General features: G+C 42.1%; 2 protein-coding genes across 2 annotated transcripts; both read right to left on the bottom strand.

The window, feature by feature from the left end:
- Window positions 1-3,612: 3,612 nt before the first annotated feature.
- On the bottom strand, window positions 3,613-4,799 carry LOC120612963 (40S ribosomal protein S20-like). Its single transcript, XM_039875686.1, has 2 exons — window positions 4,778-4,799; window positions 3,613-4,034 (listed from the first exon to the last, which is right to left on the bottom strand). The coding sequence occupies exons 1-2, from the start codon at window positions 4,797-4,799 to the stop codon at window positions 3,643-3,645; spliced, it is 414 nt and encodes a 137-aa protein (XP_039731620.1). The 3' UTR covers window positions 3,613-3,642.
- Window positions 4,800-5,553: 754 nt separating this feature from the next.
- EIF3J (eukaryotic translation initiation factor 3 subunit J) lies at window positions 5,554-6,473 on the bottom strand. Its single transcript, XM_039875504.1, is given in 7 exon segments — window positions 5,554-5,856; window positions 5,859-6,163; window positions 6,165-6,245; window positions 6,247-6,293; window positions 6,296-6,321; window positions 6,324-6,434; window positions 6,437-6,473. Coding segments are annotated over 7 exon segments (735 nt in total). The 3' UTR covers window positions 5,554-5,728.
- Window positions 6,474-14,552: the final 8,079 nt, after the last annotated feature.

The raw sequence follows: 14,552 nt of genomic DNA, 5'->3' as shown, positions 1-14,552 counted from the left end.
TTTTTGGTAGGTTTTTGATGATTGTTTCAATTTCCATACTGCTGATTGGTCTACTTAGATTTTCCAGTTCTTCTTGATTCAGTCTAGGAAGGTTATATTTTTCTAAGTACGGGTCCATTTCTTCTAGGTTATTAAATTTGATGTTATATACTTTTTCAGAGTATTCTTGTATGATCCTTTGTACTTCTATGATATCAGTCGTAATTTCCCCCCTTTCATCCCTGATTTTGTTTATTTGTGTCCTTTCTCTTTTTTCTTTAGTGAGTCTAGCCAGAGGGTTGTCAATTTTATTAACTTTCTCAGAGAACCAGCTCTTTGTTGAATTTGTTTTTTCTATTGTTTTTGTTTTTAATTTCATTTATTTTTGCTTTAATTTTGATTATTTCTTTTTTTCTGCTGACTTTAGGCTTCATTTGTTCTTCCTTTTCTAGTTTTTTAAGGTAAAGTGTTAGGTTGTTTATTTGGGCTTATTCTTGTTTTTGAAGGTAGGCCTGTAAGGATATAAACTTTCCTCTTATGCCTGCTTTTGAGGTGTCCCAAAAGTTTTGATATGTTGTACTATCATTATCATTCATTTCTATGTATCTCTTGATCTATTTCTTCTCTGACCTAGTTATTCTTCAGTAGTATGTTGTTTAATATCCATGTATTTGTGGTTCTTCTCGCTTTCTTTTTGCAGTTGATCTCTAGTTTCAAAGCATTATGATCAGAGAATATGGTTGGTATGATTTCAATTCTCTTATATTTGTTGAGGCTGTCTCCGTGTCCCAGTATGTTGTCAATCCTTGAGAATGTTCCATGTGCACTAGAGAAGAATGTATAAGCAGCTATTTTGGGATGAAAGTCTCTGTAAATGTCCATTATGTCCAATTGGTCTAATATGTCATTTAAGGATGTTATTTCCTTATTGATTTTCTGTTTGGATGATCTGTCCATATCCGACAGTGGGTTATTTAGGTCCCTTACTATGATAGTGTTTTGGTCTGTTTCTCCTTTTAGTTCTGTTAGTAATTGCTTTATATATTTTGGGGCTCCCTGATTGGGAGCATAGATATCATAAGTGTTATGTCTTTTTGGTGCACGGTTCCCTTTATCATTATGAAGTGTCCCTCAGTATCTTTCTTTACCTTTTCTATTTCATCCGATATTAGTACCGCTACTCCCACTTTTCTCTGAATGTTATTTGCTTGAAATATCATTTTCCACCCTTTCACTTTGAGTTTATATTTGTCTTTGGAGCTGAGATGTGTCTTCTGGAGGCAGTATGTGGTTGGGTTTTGTTTTTTGATCCATTCTCCAACTCTGTGCCTTTTTATTGGTGAGTTCAGTCCACATACATTTAGGGTGATTATTGAAATATGAGGTCTTCTTATAGCCATTTTATCTTTTGCTTTCTTGTAGCTTGGTGTTTCCATTGCTTTCTTGTCCTTGTGTTTTTGTTTCCTTTATTTTGGTTGGCTTTTGTGAGTTTTCCCTCTGATCCTTCTTGTTTTATGTTATATACTTCAGTTCTGAATCTTTGGTGTGTGGTTACCATGATGAATATGTAAAGGATAGTTATATATATATACATAGTGTATATATATATATACACAGTCATCCATTTTCTTCTGCGCATGCCTTATATCCATTCTCCTTTGTGAATTTGGATCTTCGAATCCTCCTCTTTTCAGTCATCGTTATCTCAGTTTGTCCCTTTGTATGCCGAACGTTCATTACTATCTTGCTATAGCAAATCTCTTCTTATTGTTTAAGCTTATAATGCCCTGTTCTTAGGAAGGGTTGCACTCCTCTGCTTCTATCAGCCTACTAGTCACCTTACTCCTAATAATGTATTTTTTTTTTGTCATTTTGTTTTAGGTGAGCTGACCCTTTTCAATATTTCCTGTAATGCAGGCCTCGTAGTGGAGAATTCCCTGAATTTTTGTATGTCTGGAAAGGTCATTATTTCTCCTTCATATCTAAAGGAGAGCTTAGCTGGATACATTATTCTTTGCTAGTAGTTCCTTTCATTTAATAGTTTGACTATTTGATTCTACTCCTTTCTGGCTTGTAAGGTTTGTGCTGAGAAGTCCGATGATAATCTAATGGGTTTTCTTTTATAGGTTACCGTCTTATTTTCCTTGGCTGCCCTGAGAATTCTGTTTTCGTCATTGATTTTTGATAATTTTAATACAATGTGTCTTGGTGAAGGCCTTTTTGGGTTGAGATAATTGGGTATTTTACTGACTTCTTGAATTCCAAGCTCTAGCTCATTCCTTAGAGTTGGGAAATTCTTGTCAACTATTTGTCTGAAAATGCTTTCTGATCTCTGCTCCTTTTCCTAGCCTTTGATAATGCCCATTATTCTTATATTTCCTCTCCTGATGGAATCAGCTAGTTCTTGAATTTCTCTTTCATTATTTTCTTTCTTCGGGTTCTCTTTTCCTCCTTCTTTTTTTATTTCTAGATTTCTCTCTTCGATATCACTGATCCTTTCCTCCATTTGGTCCACTCTATTTCCCAAACTTACTATTTCATTTTTCAGCTCTTGCAGTGTGTTCTTTATCTCCAGAAGGTGTATTTGGTTCTTTTTGGGGGTTTCAATCTCCTTGCTAAAGAACTCATTCTGCTCATCTAGTCGTTTTTTCATTTCCTGAAATTGTTGATATGATTCATTTCGGATCTCATTGAGTTTTTCCAGAAGTACCAACCTGAATTCTGTCACTTAAGTCGCATATTTCTATGTCTGTAAGTTTATTTTCTGGAGATTTTTCTCTTTCTTTTTGAGATACCTTGTCATCTTGGTTGTTCATGGTGTTTAATGGACTATTTCTCCGCCTGGGCATTAATGGAAGTGTATTTTTTCCAGAAAGAAGATTTATTATATAATGGTCTCTCTAGCCTGTTGCAAAGAAGGCATTTTTCTTTTGGTTTCCAGTAGGTGGTATCTAAGCCTCTTCGATCCCTGTTTTATATAAAGCCTTAATAATGCCTTTTTTTCCCTTATCGATGATTAATCAATGTTAGCAACAGTTTCGGTAGCGTTTGCTCAAATTCCCCTGGGGCTCTGTGGTGTTTGGTCTTGGAGGATATTGGGAGAGAGGCCCTCTGGGTTGGGAAAGGCCCTCTGCGGCTCAGCCTTGGTTTTTCAACCGGGGCTGGTAAAAATCAAATGTTTCTCTGCTGACCCCACTTCTCTGCCTTTTGCCCTGATGACTGGGCACTGCTGCCAGCCACATGGAGCTCACAGCACTCCCAGACAGCGCTGTTCAGGGAACTTGCCGCACCTTCTCCCCTACCCCTCCTCCTACAGGGAGCTCCAGCTACCAGAGGCAGCTTCTTTGTTTCTCTCAGCCCACCACCCGACACTCTGACACCCGGGGTTCTGACCTGTCCATGCATGCTGATGTGCAGTTTGGGTGTTTTTGTTGAGTTTTAGATGTTCATCTTATTGTTTCGAGGGGAGAGATCTGGGGACATCTCTCACTGCGTCATGTTTCTGATGTCTGAACTTAGACCTATTTCTTAAGATTAAATGAGATAATCTGAGAAAAGACCCTAGTTTAAGCTGGCACATAACAAACATTTATTAAATACGAACCATTATTATTATGCTATTTTTTTTTTGCAACTGATAGTAAATTTATTAAAAAGGCTGATTTAAGCATCTGCAATGGTGACTTCAACCTCGACTTTTGGTTCAATACTGATGGACGTAATCTGCTTAACAATCTCAGAGGGACGGTGCAAGTTAGTGAGTCGCTTGTGGATCCTCATCTGAAAAAGATCCCAAGTCTTAGAACCTTTTCCACAGGGATTTTTTCTTGTAGTAATTCTCAGAGTCTTGGTAGGCATCCGAACTGGTCCTTTCACTTTGAGATTCTTGTCCTTTGTACCTCTGATCAAGTCAGCACACACCTTCTCCAAAGATATTACCTTGCGGCTGCTCAGAGTAATAATTCGGTGAACTGCCACCTCTGGTTCCACAGGTGTCTTTCCGGTATCTTTAAAAGCCGTGGCTGCGGCGCAGCTTCCTGACCAACTCGTTTCTCCTCGAGAGCGAACAGTGGTGAGTCAGGAGCAACAGCGAGCAGAACGAAGCTCAACTGAAGCTGCTACCGCGTCTTCCTCAAAGAGCTGTTATGCTATCATTTCACTCAAATATGTCAGTTAATTTACTTATCCATCTTTCCACTGATCTTTCTCCAATAAGGTTAGGGTGAAATTTTGGTGGAGGGAAAACATTAGGAAATAAGACTTCTGAGGAACTTAACTGCTCGGGCTACAAATGGTGATTATGTATATTGTTGGGTGGGCTGCCTGTTTCTGATTGTGCTAGCCAAAATATACAAGAAAAAGAAGGTTAAGATCATGAACTTCTAATTCAAGGCATGGGTAGAGATCCAGATAATCTCTATGGAATTCTTAAGGAATCTTTATTTTACATGACCAGTTGGCAGATATGGCTAAGGTTCAAGCTCGAGACCTGATTTTATGGAGTTGTAGAGTTACAACATCAGGTAAATATCCAACCCTACCATATCTCTTATGCTAGAATAAGGGTACTGTTGGGAGGGAGTAGGACTCTGAGACTTGGTATGGGGATATTTGGGCAGAGATGAACCTAGCTGGGAATTTGAACTTTCAAATCCCCTTGAATCTTCTTTGCTAGCAGAACACTCCCTGTCTCCCTCCCCCTGCAAACCATGAATGATATAGCCTTCCCTTCCATTAAAAAGTTTTTAATAGTTCCCTGGTAAAGGGCATGCATTTTCTCTTCAGTAGCTATCCTGACCACTCATAGTTTCCACATTCATAGTGAGAGTTTGATTCTAACATGCCTAGATAGGATAGGTGTGCTCCAAGAACAGGAGCATATGCACTGAAGGAATTGCAGAAACTTGTCAACCTTATTGAGAAAATCCTGGGGACTGGTGAGGACAAATTTATTGATGTGGGTGCCCTCACCTAGGATCTGGGTATTATTGTATTAGCTGAACACTTGGAGTGGTGTTAATAGTCTTTCGGGTTGGTTACTGGAAGCCTGGACTCAACAGTGGCTTATGATCAATGATATTGAGATGCTAGAACCTTACTGACACATTGTGGAACAGCAGTCCTTAAACTTTGAGGTGCATACGATTCACCCAGAAATCTTGCTAAACTGTAAATTCTGAGTCAGTAGATCTGGGGTAAAGCTCAAGATGTTGCATTTCTAAAAAACTTAGTGATGCTGATGCAGCCAATCCTTAGTTGACATTTTGAGTAGCAAAATCAAGGAAGAAGTGCAAAGGTTAGAGAGATGGAAATGTCAGGGTGCACCCATTATGTGCAGCCACTAACTGGATACCTCCAAAGGGTCCAGAAAGACACTTTCTTCTCCATGGCAATATGAATTGCATTGGTGTTCTAGCTTCTTTGAAAAGCCCTGTCAGTGGCTTCTTTAGTAGGTAGACATGAGAACGGGAGATGCCCTCTTGGGACTGGACAATCTTATTTCTTTTTCTTTTTTTAAAAAATTATGATTTAGTAGCAACTGAGGTTCCCAATTTTAACCTCTTAGCAGCAAGATCCAAGTTCCCTTATTTGCATATTAGCATCTAAGTGTCGAGGGGTTAAATAACCAGCACAAAAGATACTGTACTTCTGATTGTAGCATTTGGCAGAACTGAAAGGAAGGGAAGTTGTGTTACATATTGAAGGGATTGTGGGCAACAGAAAGAAGACACCAGGAGAAGATAAAATGTCACATGAAATCTTCATAGTCTTGTACATATCCTCCATCATAAGTGCCATAATCTGCCAGATCATCTTTCATGGGGGCCTTTAATCCCCCTCCAGGAACCACACCTTTCTTCTTCTTTTTGTCTTTGCTTTTTTTTGCTTCTGGTTTTCACTACAAAGCACAATCAATAAACTGGTAATCTTTTTCAAGTCATCAATTTCCAATGACATACAATCTCAAACTAAGGATTCCAAAAAACTGGCACAGTATAGTGACTTTTGGGATTGTGTAATTTTATCTTTTAGTAACTTTCCAAACTCTGTGAAGTCATCTCCTGAAAATAGATGGGTTCAAACATCTATGCCATAAACTATGTTAGTAACACAAAAAGTTTCTTTTGCTAATCTGAGGTCTCATTCTTCCTGTAATTTCTTTGGCTACAGTTTATTGGCTAATTAATACTTTAGGTTCTTCTAACATCTTTTTAATTTATTCTTGCCTTTTCTTCAGTCGCTGTTCTTTCTCCTTTGTCTTTTTTTTTTTTCTTTTCTGAGATTTTGACTTCTGGTTTTACTTCTGCTTCCTCTCTTTTTTTTCATCATCATCATCATCTAGTTATCTTTGATATCCTTGTCCTTGTCCTCTCCTTCCCAGAGGTCCCCACCAGCGGTGCCATGGCCCCACACCTTCTGCACCAGATCTTCCATGGAGAACGTGTCCGCATTCGGGAGTCGGAGTCTCTAGCCACTGCCACTGCTGCCGCCATCTGGAGCTGGGTATGAGTGTGTGTGAAGGACGAACCAGCGAGGAGTTAGTGCTGCGGAGGTGAATCACTGTGGGCAATCTTATTTTAAGAGGAATAATGGAATTCTTGAGTGGTAGAGGCCAGATGTTGGCACCTAACCATGAACAATAAGGTGAAAGAAATTACTATATAAGCTGCAAGGACAAGTGGTAATCAACATGCTTTGCCCACAGGGATTGCTGGTGGTAGCTAATTGATTATAGTGTTCCTAGAAATGAAATAGATGGACAGCTTACTGATGTGCTACTTGACCCATAGAAGTGGAAAATTTCTAGGTCTGGTGGGGAGAAACTTGATCCAAATTGTATCAGAGATTTACAGGCTTTTACCCAGTTCTTCAATTTAAGTCAGTTCCCCAGACCAGAAGCCCCTTGATAGGGTGGGTGGGGGTGGGAAGTTTTGAGTTTCTTTCTATAAATCTTTCTTCTGCTCAGAGGTTCTCAAAGTGTGGTCCCTGGACCAGTAGCATTATCTGGGAACTTGTCAGAAATGCAAATTCTTGGGCTCTGCCTCAACTCCACTGAATCAGAAACTCTGGGAAAGCCTGACAATCTGTGTTTTAACAAGCCTTTCCAGTGATTCTGATATATGCTAAACTGAGAACAACTGCTCCACGCCTTTCACCAGAAAGTCAGTAGCCATTTGCCAGGGTAACTGTGAATGGAAACAGGAAATAGTCAGACCTTTGGGGGAGTTATTAGATACTGTATTTTGATAATACTAGTCTTGGGGACTCAACAACCCATTGTGGTCCACCAGTCAGAGTGAGGATTTATGGAGGTTCAGTGAAGAAGGATCTTGGTTCAGATCCATCTCACAATGAGTCTCGAAGACCTGTCTGGTAGTTATTTTTCTAGTTGCAGAATGCATAGTGGGAATAGGTGTATCTAATAATTAACAAAATCTCCAAAATGGTTCCTTGACCATAGAGTAAGGAAATTATGGTAGGAAGGGCCAAATGGAAGTCCTTTGAACTGTGCCTGCCCCACGACGTTCTCTCCAACAATAGTACACTTAAAGGAATGCTACATTGTTAGAGAAGTTGCATAGATTAGAGCACCTTCAAAGATTTAAAACATGCCATAGCTCTTGGTATAACATATTACAGCTAATAATCTAGCATGTTCCTTCTTTCTATACCATCAATTAAAGACCACCAAAATCAGTTCCTTTTCAACTGGAATGACAGCAATATACTTGCACTGTTTTACCTCAAGGATATGGCAACTTTCCTGCTCTGATTATCATAAGACAATCTTGATATCCCACGGAATATCAAATTGGTTCCTTAAACTGATGACATTATGTTTACTGGTGCACAAGAAATAGCAATCACCCTAAATGCCTTAGACAGACCCATGAATGTCAGAGGGAAGGAGAGAAAGAAAGAAATCCTACAAAAAATCAGCATCCTGTTAGATAGGTGTAATTTCTAGGCTATTGGGGATAGGGTGGACTGAAAAACAGTGGTTTGGGGCATATTGCACCTTTACCATGAAGAAGGAGGCACAATGCTTAAAGGGTAGTTTGGATTTTGGAGCAACATATACCATATTTAGGCGTGCTGCTGCCAAATATTTACTGAGTAAGGCATAAAGCTGACAGTTTTGAATGAGGCCCAGAACAAGGAAGGAGTCTGCAGCAGGTCTAGGTGCCAGGATAAGTTGTCCCGCTGCTTCAGCCTTATGACTTATAAATCCAGTGAACTTTAGATTGTCTGTGGTAGAGAAAGGATGCTGTAGAAGCCCAAATAGGAGAATTACAGCAAAGACCCTTATTTCTTATATGAAAAGCAGCTTCTGATTTGCCACTGGGCCCTGGTCTAAAACTCAGACTATGTATCACCCAGTGACAGTGTAACCTAATGGAATTATTTATTTATAGCAAATCATACTTAGATGTGCACGGCAGCATTCCATTGTTGAACGGACATTGTACATAGGAGACCAGGCCTTAGGAGTTTCAGAAGTATGAGTAAAAGCATGGGAAGTGGCTCAGGTTCCTATTTGTATTGTTTTCTTCTTCTGATCACACTTAGGCCTTCATGGAGAAGTTTTCTACAAACAGTCAACAGAGGGAGACAATGCATGGTCTTGATTTTAAGTTGGGTCTCTAAGGTCTGTTGGCATCACTTAGAAGTAAACAGTTGCTTACATTCAGGGGTGGTCCTGAAAGATAGTGGTGAAGGGAAGTCCTTTCAGTGAGCGGAACTTCAGGCAGTACATTCAACGTCTACTTTGTCAGGAAGGAGAGATGGCCCGAGTTTGAGAACTATACCAATCATATGCAGTGGCCATTTACCACAACCTTGCCTTCACCTCTGTTAATGATCCCTTCACTAAATTTTTTTCCTTAAACCTTTTTGAGCATGCCTTTTGTTTTCCTCCTAAATCCCGAATGATACAAGAGTGTAGCACAGAGCTGACATAAAAGTTTCAATTAAATTTTAATATTTTCTGCCTGGAATGCCTGTTGCGAAAGGTCCTGAGAATTGGCAGGAAAGAGTGAAATAATGAAGTAATAAAAAAGAGATTTGTATCACATTTATTCAAGAAATATTTATCAAGGGCCTCTTATGCTCCAGACACTGATCTTAGCACTAGGATACAGCAGTGAAAAAGAAAACAGATAGATATTCCTGCTCTTGCAGAGTTTTTATTTTAATAAAGGAGAAAAGCAATAAGCAAACAAAAATATATGTCAGACGGCAATAAGTGCTATAAGGAAAATTAAGGTGGCCAGAGCAATAGGCAGTATTGGGAGGGCAGTCAGGGAAGACTTTTCTGATAACATCTGAGCAGAGAGGTGATCTGAAGACGGCGAGGGAGAGAGCCATGCAGACATCAGGGGAAGATGTTCTAGGTAAAGAAAATAGCAAGTGTGAAGGTCTTGAGGCAAAGGTGTATTTGATGAATAGAAAGGAGGTCGATGTTATGGGAAAGAAATGAGCAAAGAGTAGAGCAATAAGAGATACAGTCAAGTAATAACGGGGCCTAGACAGTGTAGGGCTTTGTAGGACCTTGTAGGGTTTATGTTTTACTCTGAGTGAGATAGGGAAACTTTGGAGAATTTTGAACAGAGGTATGACGTGATCTGACATATTTTAAAAGCTAAAGCTCTCTCTGACTGGCAGATGGAGAATAGAAAAAAGTGGTGTAAGAATGGAAGACTGGAGACCAGGTTGGAAGCAATTGCAATAATCCAGGAAGGACGTGGGAGTTGGTAAGAAGTGGTCAAATTCTGGAAATATTCTGAAGGTAGAGCCAGTGGGCTTTGCTGGAGGGTTCAGTATAATATGTGAAAGAAAGAAGAGGCAGAAATACAACAATGTTTTTGTCTTGAGCAATGCTATGGATGGAGTTATATTTACCAAGATGTGGATGACTGTAGAGGAGTGGGTTTGTGGGAAGGGGAGAAACCTTGTTTTGACTTTTTAAGATGAAGCTGCATTTCGGACATGCAAATGGAGATGTCAAACAGGCAGTTGATAATGTGAATGTAGATTTCAGGGGAGAGATTCTAGCTGAAGATACAAATTTAGGAGCATATGATGGTATTTAAAGTCATAAGACAATGAGATCTCCAAGGGAGTGAGTATAGATAGAAAAGGTTCAAGTTCTAAGTCCTGGAGCTCTCTAACATTGACAGAGCAGGGAGATGAAGAGAAATCAGGGAAGGAAGGGGCCATCAGAGAGTTATGATAGTACCCACTATCATGGCAAAAAGAGAAAGGAGACAGGCCCCATGGATGGATAGTTTAAGGCTCCCACTCCCTAGTCACTAGGATTTAGACAATCCAATGGAATGTGAGGATCGGAGTCCAGGGAGGTAGGTTTGAAACAGTTTTTGACCACATGTACAGAGACCTCAGTGTGCTACATGCTTCACCTAGTAGTTCACCCTCTTCCTAGCCAAGTTGCCTTTGTGGGGTTCCTGGTTCAGTGTGAGCCCTGGACAGATATCTTCCCACCCTCCTGCACGGAGCCAGCCCAACTTCATGCTTCCTGGTGTGACCAAATCCATGATCCGGGGGTCAGAGATTGTGGATGGAGGGCACTTTAGCCACTGGGGAAGGAGAGGGCCTGAGAAGTCCGTGATGGGGGTACAGAGGAGTGAATGATTGTGGGGAGAGAACCTAGACTAGATGTTCGGTAAATGTTTGCTGAATGGATGAATGTGCATATCCTGAACTGTGCCTGACTGCTGTGCCTGTCACTGGTGTGTGTGTATGTATGTAACCCACGCAGACATGGGGAGAATGTGCGAACTCTACACGGACAGTGGCCCCAGCCAGAACTGATACCCCCAACCCCTGCCACTATCAGCATTATAAAGAAAAGACGTGGAAGAAAATGACATTATTGAGGACCTGCTATATTTGGTTGTGTCCGTCCGTGTGCCTGATGTGTCTCTTTCCCCTCCTAGGCCTGAAGAGGGCGCCCCAGCCTAGGAAGGGAGGCTCTGGAGATGGGTGGAGCTTTGGCCTAGCTGGGGTGGGGACGCTCTGGCTGAGGAGCGGAGGTGGCGGGGGAGGGGGGCGCTAGCAGGAGTCCGGTGTTCCCCGACAGATCCTGCTCCTCAGCCGGGGAAGGGCTTTGGGCCCAAAGTCCCTAGGTCTGGGACGACCCCTGCTCTCTCTGCTCCAGAACCCCGCCAGTTCTGAGGCTGAAGGTCCCAGCCCCAGATGGCGGAGTGGAGACTTGGGCTGTGGGTGAGACCGCACCCCCGGGGACCTGGGGCTAGCGTGGACCCTGGAAGTCCCCGGACGGCTATTATCCCAGGCTTAGCACAGCGGCCCTGCTGCCCAATCCCCGCCACTCTGGCTCCTGAACCAGGCGGGCTGGGGCGCGTGTACTGGCGAAGGATGATGTTTGTCCTCGGATATTTATCTCCCCAACCCCAGTATTTCCAACTTACTCTGAGTCTAAGGCGCCCAAGGATGAAAACATGAAATAATGTTTGCTTTAAAGGCTGAAGGAAGTTCGCATTACCTCCGGCACTTCCTTTGCAGCATAAATAACCTGCATCCGATTGATTCCTAAACCACTTATTTCGGTGGCAACTCTAAGAAAGGTTTATTTATTCAACGGAGATTTATTGAGAGCCTGACTGTGCATCCGGCGCTACGGTCAGCACTAGAGGATGAAGGGCTTTACCCCAGACACGAGCTCAGAACGAGTTTGTCTTGCTCATCAATGGACACAGGAAATGGCATACCCCGCCCCAGCAAGACACATTTTGGAGGACAAAAAATCCCAGAAAGATGAATAAAATGATAAAAGAAAATTAACCCAGAAGCCTGCTGCTTGCCGGGGAGACTGCAGCGACGATGCTGCCCCCTGGAGGCGGAGCGGGACAATCAGGCTCTCATAGCCTAGCAGAGTGTCACACCGTGCGCGGGGGCGGGGTGAATCGAAATTGCCTACGGCTGCTCCCGTGATCAGGAGTTCAGTTATTCTCTTAATATGGGATTGAAACTTATTATTAGAGAAATCCATGGCTCTAAAGCAAAAGTCTTCAAGAACATGGCAGCAGAGTTTCCCTCAGATGTGTTGATTTGCCACCGAGAAACAAATGTCTTGAAGAAAACGAACAATTAGGCTTTAATCCTAATATGATGAAGTATTTGAAAAATATTGAGGCCATGATAATGGCGAGATAGAGGTATTTTTAAACGGAAGAACAAGAAGAACTTTTAATAAAAACAAAAAGCTGAGTGACAAAGGAAAAGTAAGCATAGTACACTACTTTGCTCTGCAATGAACAATTTATACGGTCATAATAATGTAAATTCTGATCGCAATCTAAATATAGTGATATGACTACATTTAGAGGATAGGGTGACAGGAGAGGAATGTCGGTAAGAGAGCTAAATCTCCACTTTCTATGATACGCAGTTTAACATAAGTAAATCAAGAAACAAATATGAACAAAATATTTAGATATGGTATTAACTCCTAGAAGAAGTAGCTTATGAATTAAAAGTTGCAGGAAATGGTTATTCAGAATAAGCCTTTTTGTACTTTAAAAAAATTTTAACCATAATATGTATTATTTGATTTTTTTTTTGAATTATGCATCTTACAGAAAGAAGAAAACAGGACAACATTGTCAAAGATGAAGGCAGACAAGGAGAGTGACTACGCATTCTCTGGTGGAATAAATAACATATTGCGTGTCTACTCAGGGCAGGACTTGAGGCAATACCAGGCATGCAAGTGTGGCAGGATAGTTTAGTGAAATGTTTTATTTGTTCTGCTTATTTTTTTTTCTCTTTAGAGCAAGCAAGGGTTTTAACAGGACTAAGAGCAGAGGCATCTTGATGTCAAAGGCCCTTCTACCTTTGTAAAAGTCTAAAGTGAACCTGGGAAGAGGTTATGCCCTGGAGGAACTGGGGATGGGGAGAGTTTTGGAGAGAATTCTTTAAGACCGTTGAGGAGATTGGTGTGTAGGTCCAGCCAGCATAGGCAGTGGGTTCTAGCAGAACCCTTGGCTGTGATGAAGTAAGTGGCAAGACCTGAGTAGATGGCTCTGTAGGATGTCTGGGGAAATCAGGTCCAAATCCATAGACAATCATAGCTGAATTTCTGTCTTGAATGTGGCTCAGAGCTAACAGTTTGGGAGTCTAGGACCTGGAGAGTCATACCCACTGGAACCACAGGGGCCACAGCACTCACAGGTTTGATGTCCAATGATAGGATGGTGTAGAGGGCAAGTAAGAAGCGTCCTTTGTGCTCTGGTGTTTCTATGACTTTTGCATAGCCCTTGGCAGATGGGATCTCAAGAGTGTCTGATTTTGAATTGCTTACCAGCAACCCGGTGCAGGAGTTTGGAGTAGGATTCAAGTTCTTTGAAAGAACATTTTAAAATGCAGTAATTCTTGCACATCTGCATTTGCAGACTAAGCTCACATGGGCTGTACAAGGATATGTAGGGAGGAACCCCTGTCTTCACCTGCCTTAGAAGGGGCAGATAGCAAATACTTTCAAAACTTTATGATAAGTGGTGAGTGCTGTGGCATGTTCAGGCTCCTGTGGAAGGAAAAGGTGGTGGGCAGCCACCTCTAGCTTCTTGCCCCTCTCCCAAGATTTGTTCCCTTCTTTCCCACATGGCCTGGCCCCATCTGACGGTCCTCCCTCTCTCTACCTAGGGGTGGAAGGGGAATAGGAGGATGTATTCTCTGGGAAGGAAGAGGTAGGAGAGATCTAGGCAGGCATTTTTTTTTTTTTGAGAAGAGCTTGATTTACATCTGAATTTTGGGGTTCCTGCCACTGGAGACTTAGCCCTTGGTATCAAGAGATTAAAAGGGCTAAAGTACCCTGGGCCCCAGCCAGGGTAGAAAGGAGAAAAAAGGGGAAGAGGAGGAGGCTTTCCCAGTCGGAAGGAAGTTGAGGGAGCCAAGAAGCTCCGATGGGAATACGGAGAACACAGTCCCATTAAAGAGGAGAGGCCCAGGGACCCTGCTTTATTGATTGGGACAGAAGGGAGTCCTCTTGGGTTTTGGGGTTTTTAAGAGGGGATGTGGGCTCTGAAGGGCTCCCAGAACTAGAACTCTTCTTAGGGTAGGTTTCAGTAGAATTGTGTTTGCCTGTGTAACAGATGGGCCCAGGCTCCAGCCTCCCTCCTGGGGAACCTCTCAAAGAGGTACTTGGAGGTTTGCATTCAGTAGGCCCCAGGGGAAGGGGAGACAGCTTCTGGTAGAGCTGGGATGAGTGGATGCTGGACATAATCAGGGAAGGGCTCTCTTCAGAGTCTCAGAGGCCTACAGAGCCATTGTGGGTATGTGCTCTGGGTCCACCATCTCTCTATTGACAGGAATTTCTCAGAGACAAAGAGCAGCCCAGGGCCGCCTCCCGCCTCCCACCCCCTCATCAGCTTCCTTTCTCTTGTCCTCAGGTCTGGGCACCTGGGAGGGAAGGAAACTCTTGGGGTAGGTGAGAACATAGAATTCACCAGTCTGAGCTCTTGGTTGGGACTTCAGAATGTGTGACCTTCCTTGAAGTGACACTGGTTTCCTCATGGACACAAACACACAGAAAA

Source organism: Pteropus medius, unplaced genomic scaffold, assembly GCF_902729225.1.
Source record: "Pteropus medius unplaced genomic scaffold, Ma_sr-lr_union100, whole genome shotgun sequence".
NCBI classification, from domain to species: domain Eukaryota; kingdom Metazoa; phylum Chordata; class Mammalia; order Chiroptera; family Pteropodidae; genus Pteropus; species Pteropus medius.
The sequence above is the reverse complement of the archived record's forward strand: the minus strand, read 5'-3'. Positions and strand labels throughout refer to the sequence as shown.

What these genes read in the sequence shown, in the direction of transcription:
- LOC120612963 (XM_039875686.1), bottom strand. Translation starts at nt 4,799, where the DNA reads ATGAATGTGGAAACTATGAGTG. An exon ending in GAATGTGGAAACTATGAGTG is followed by an intron (nt 4,035 to 4,777) that starts GTCAGGATAGCT and finishes TTCGCTCTCGAG; the next exon opens with GAGAAACGAGTTGGTCAGGA.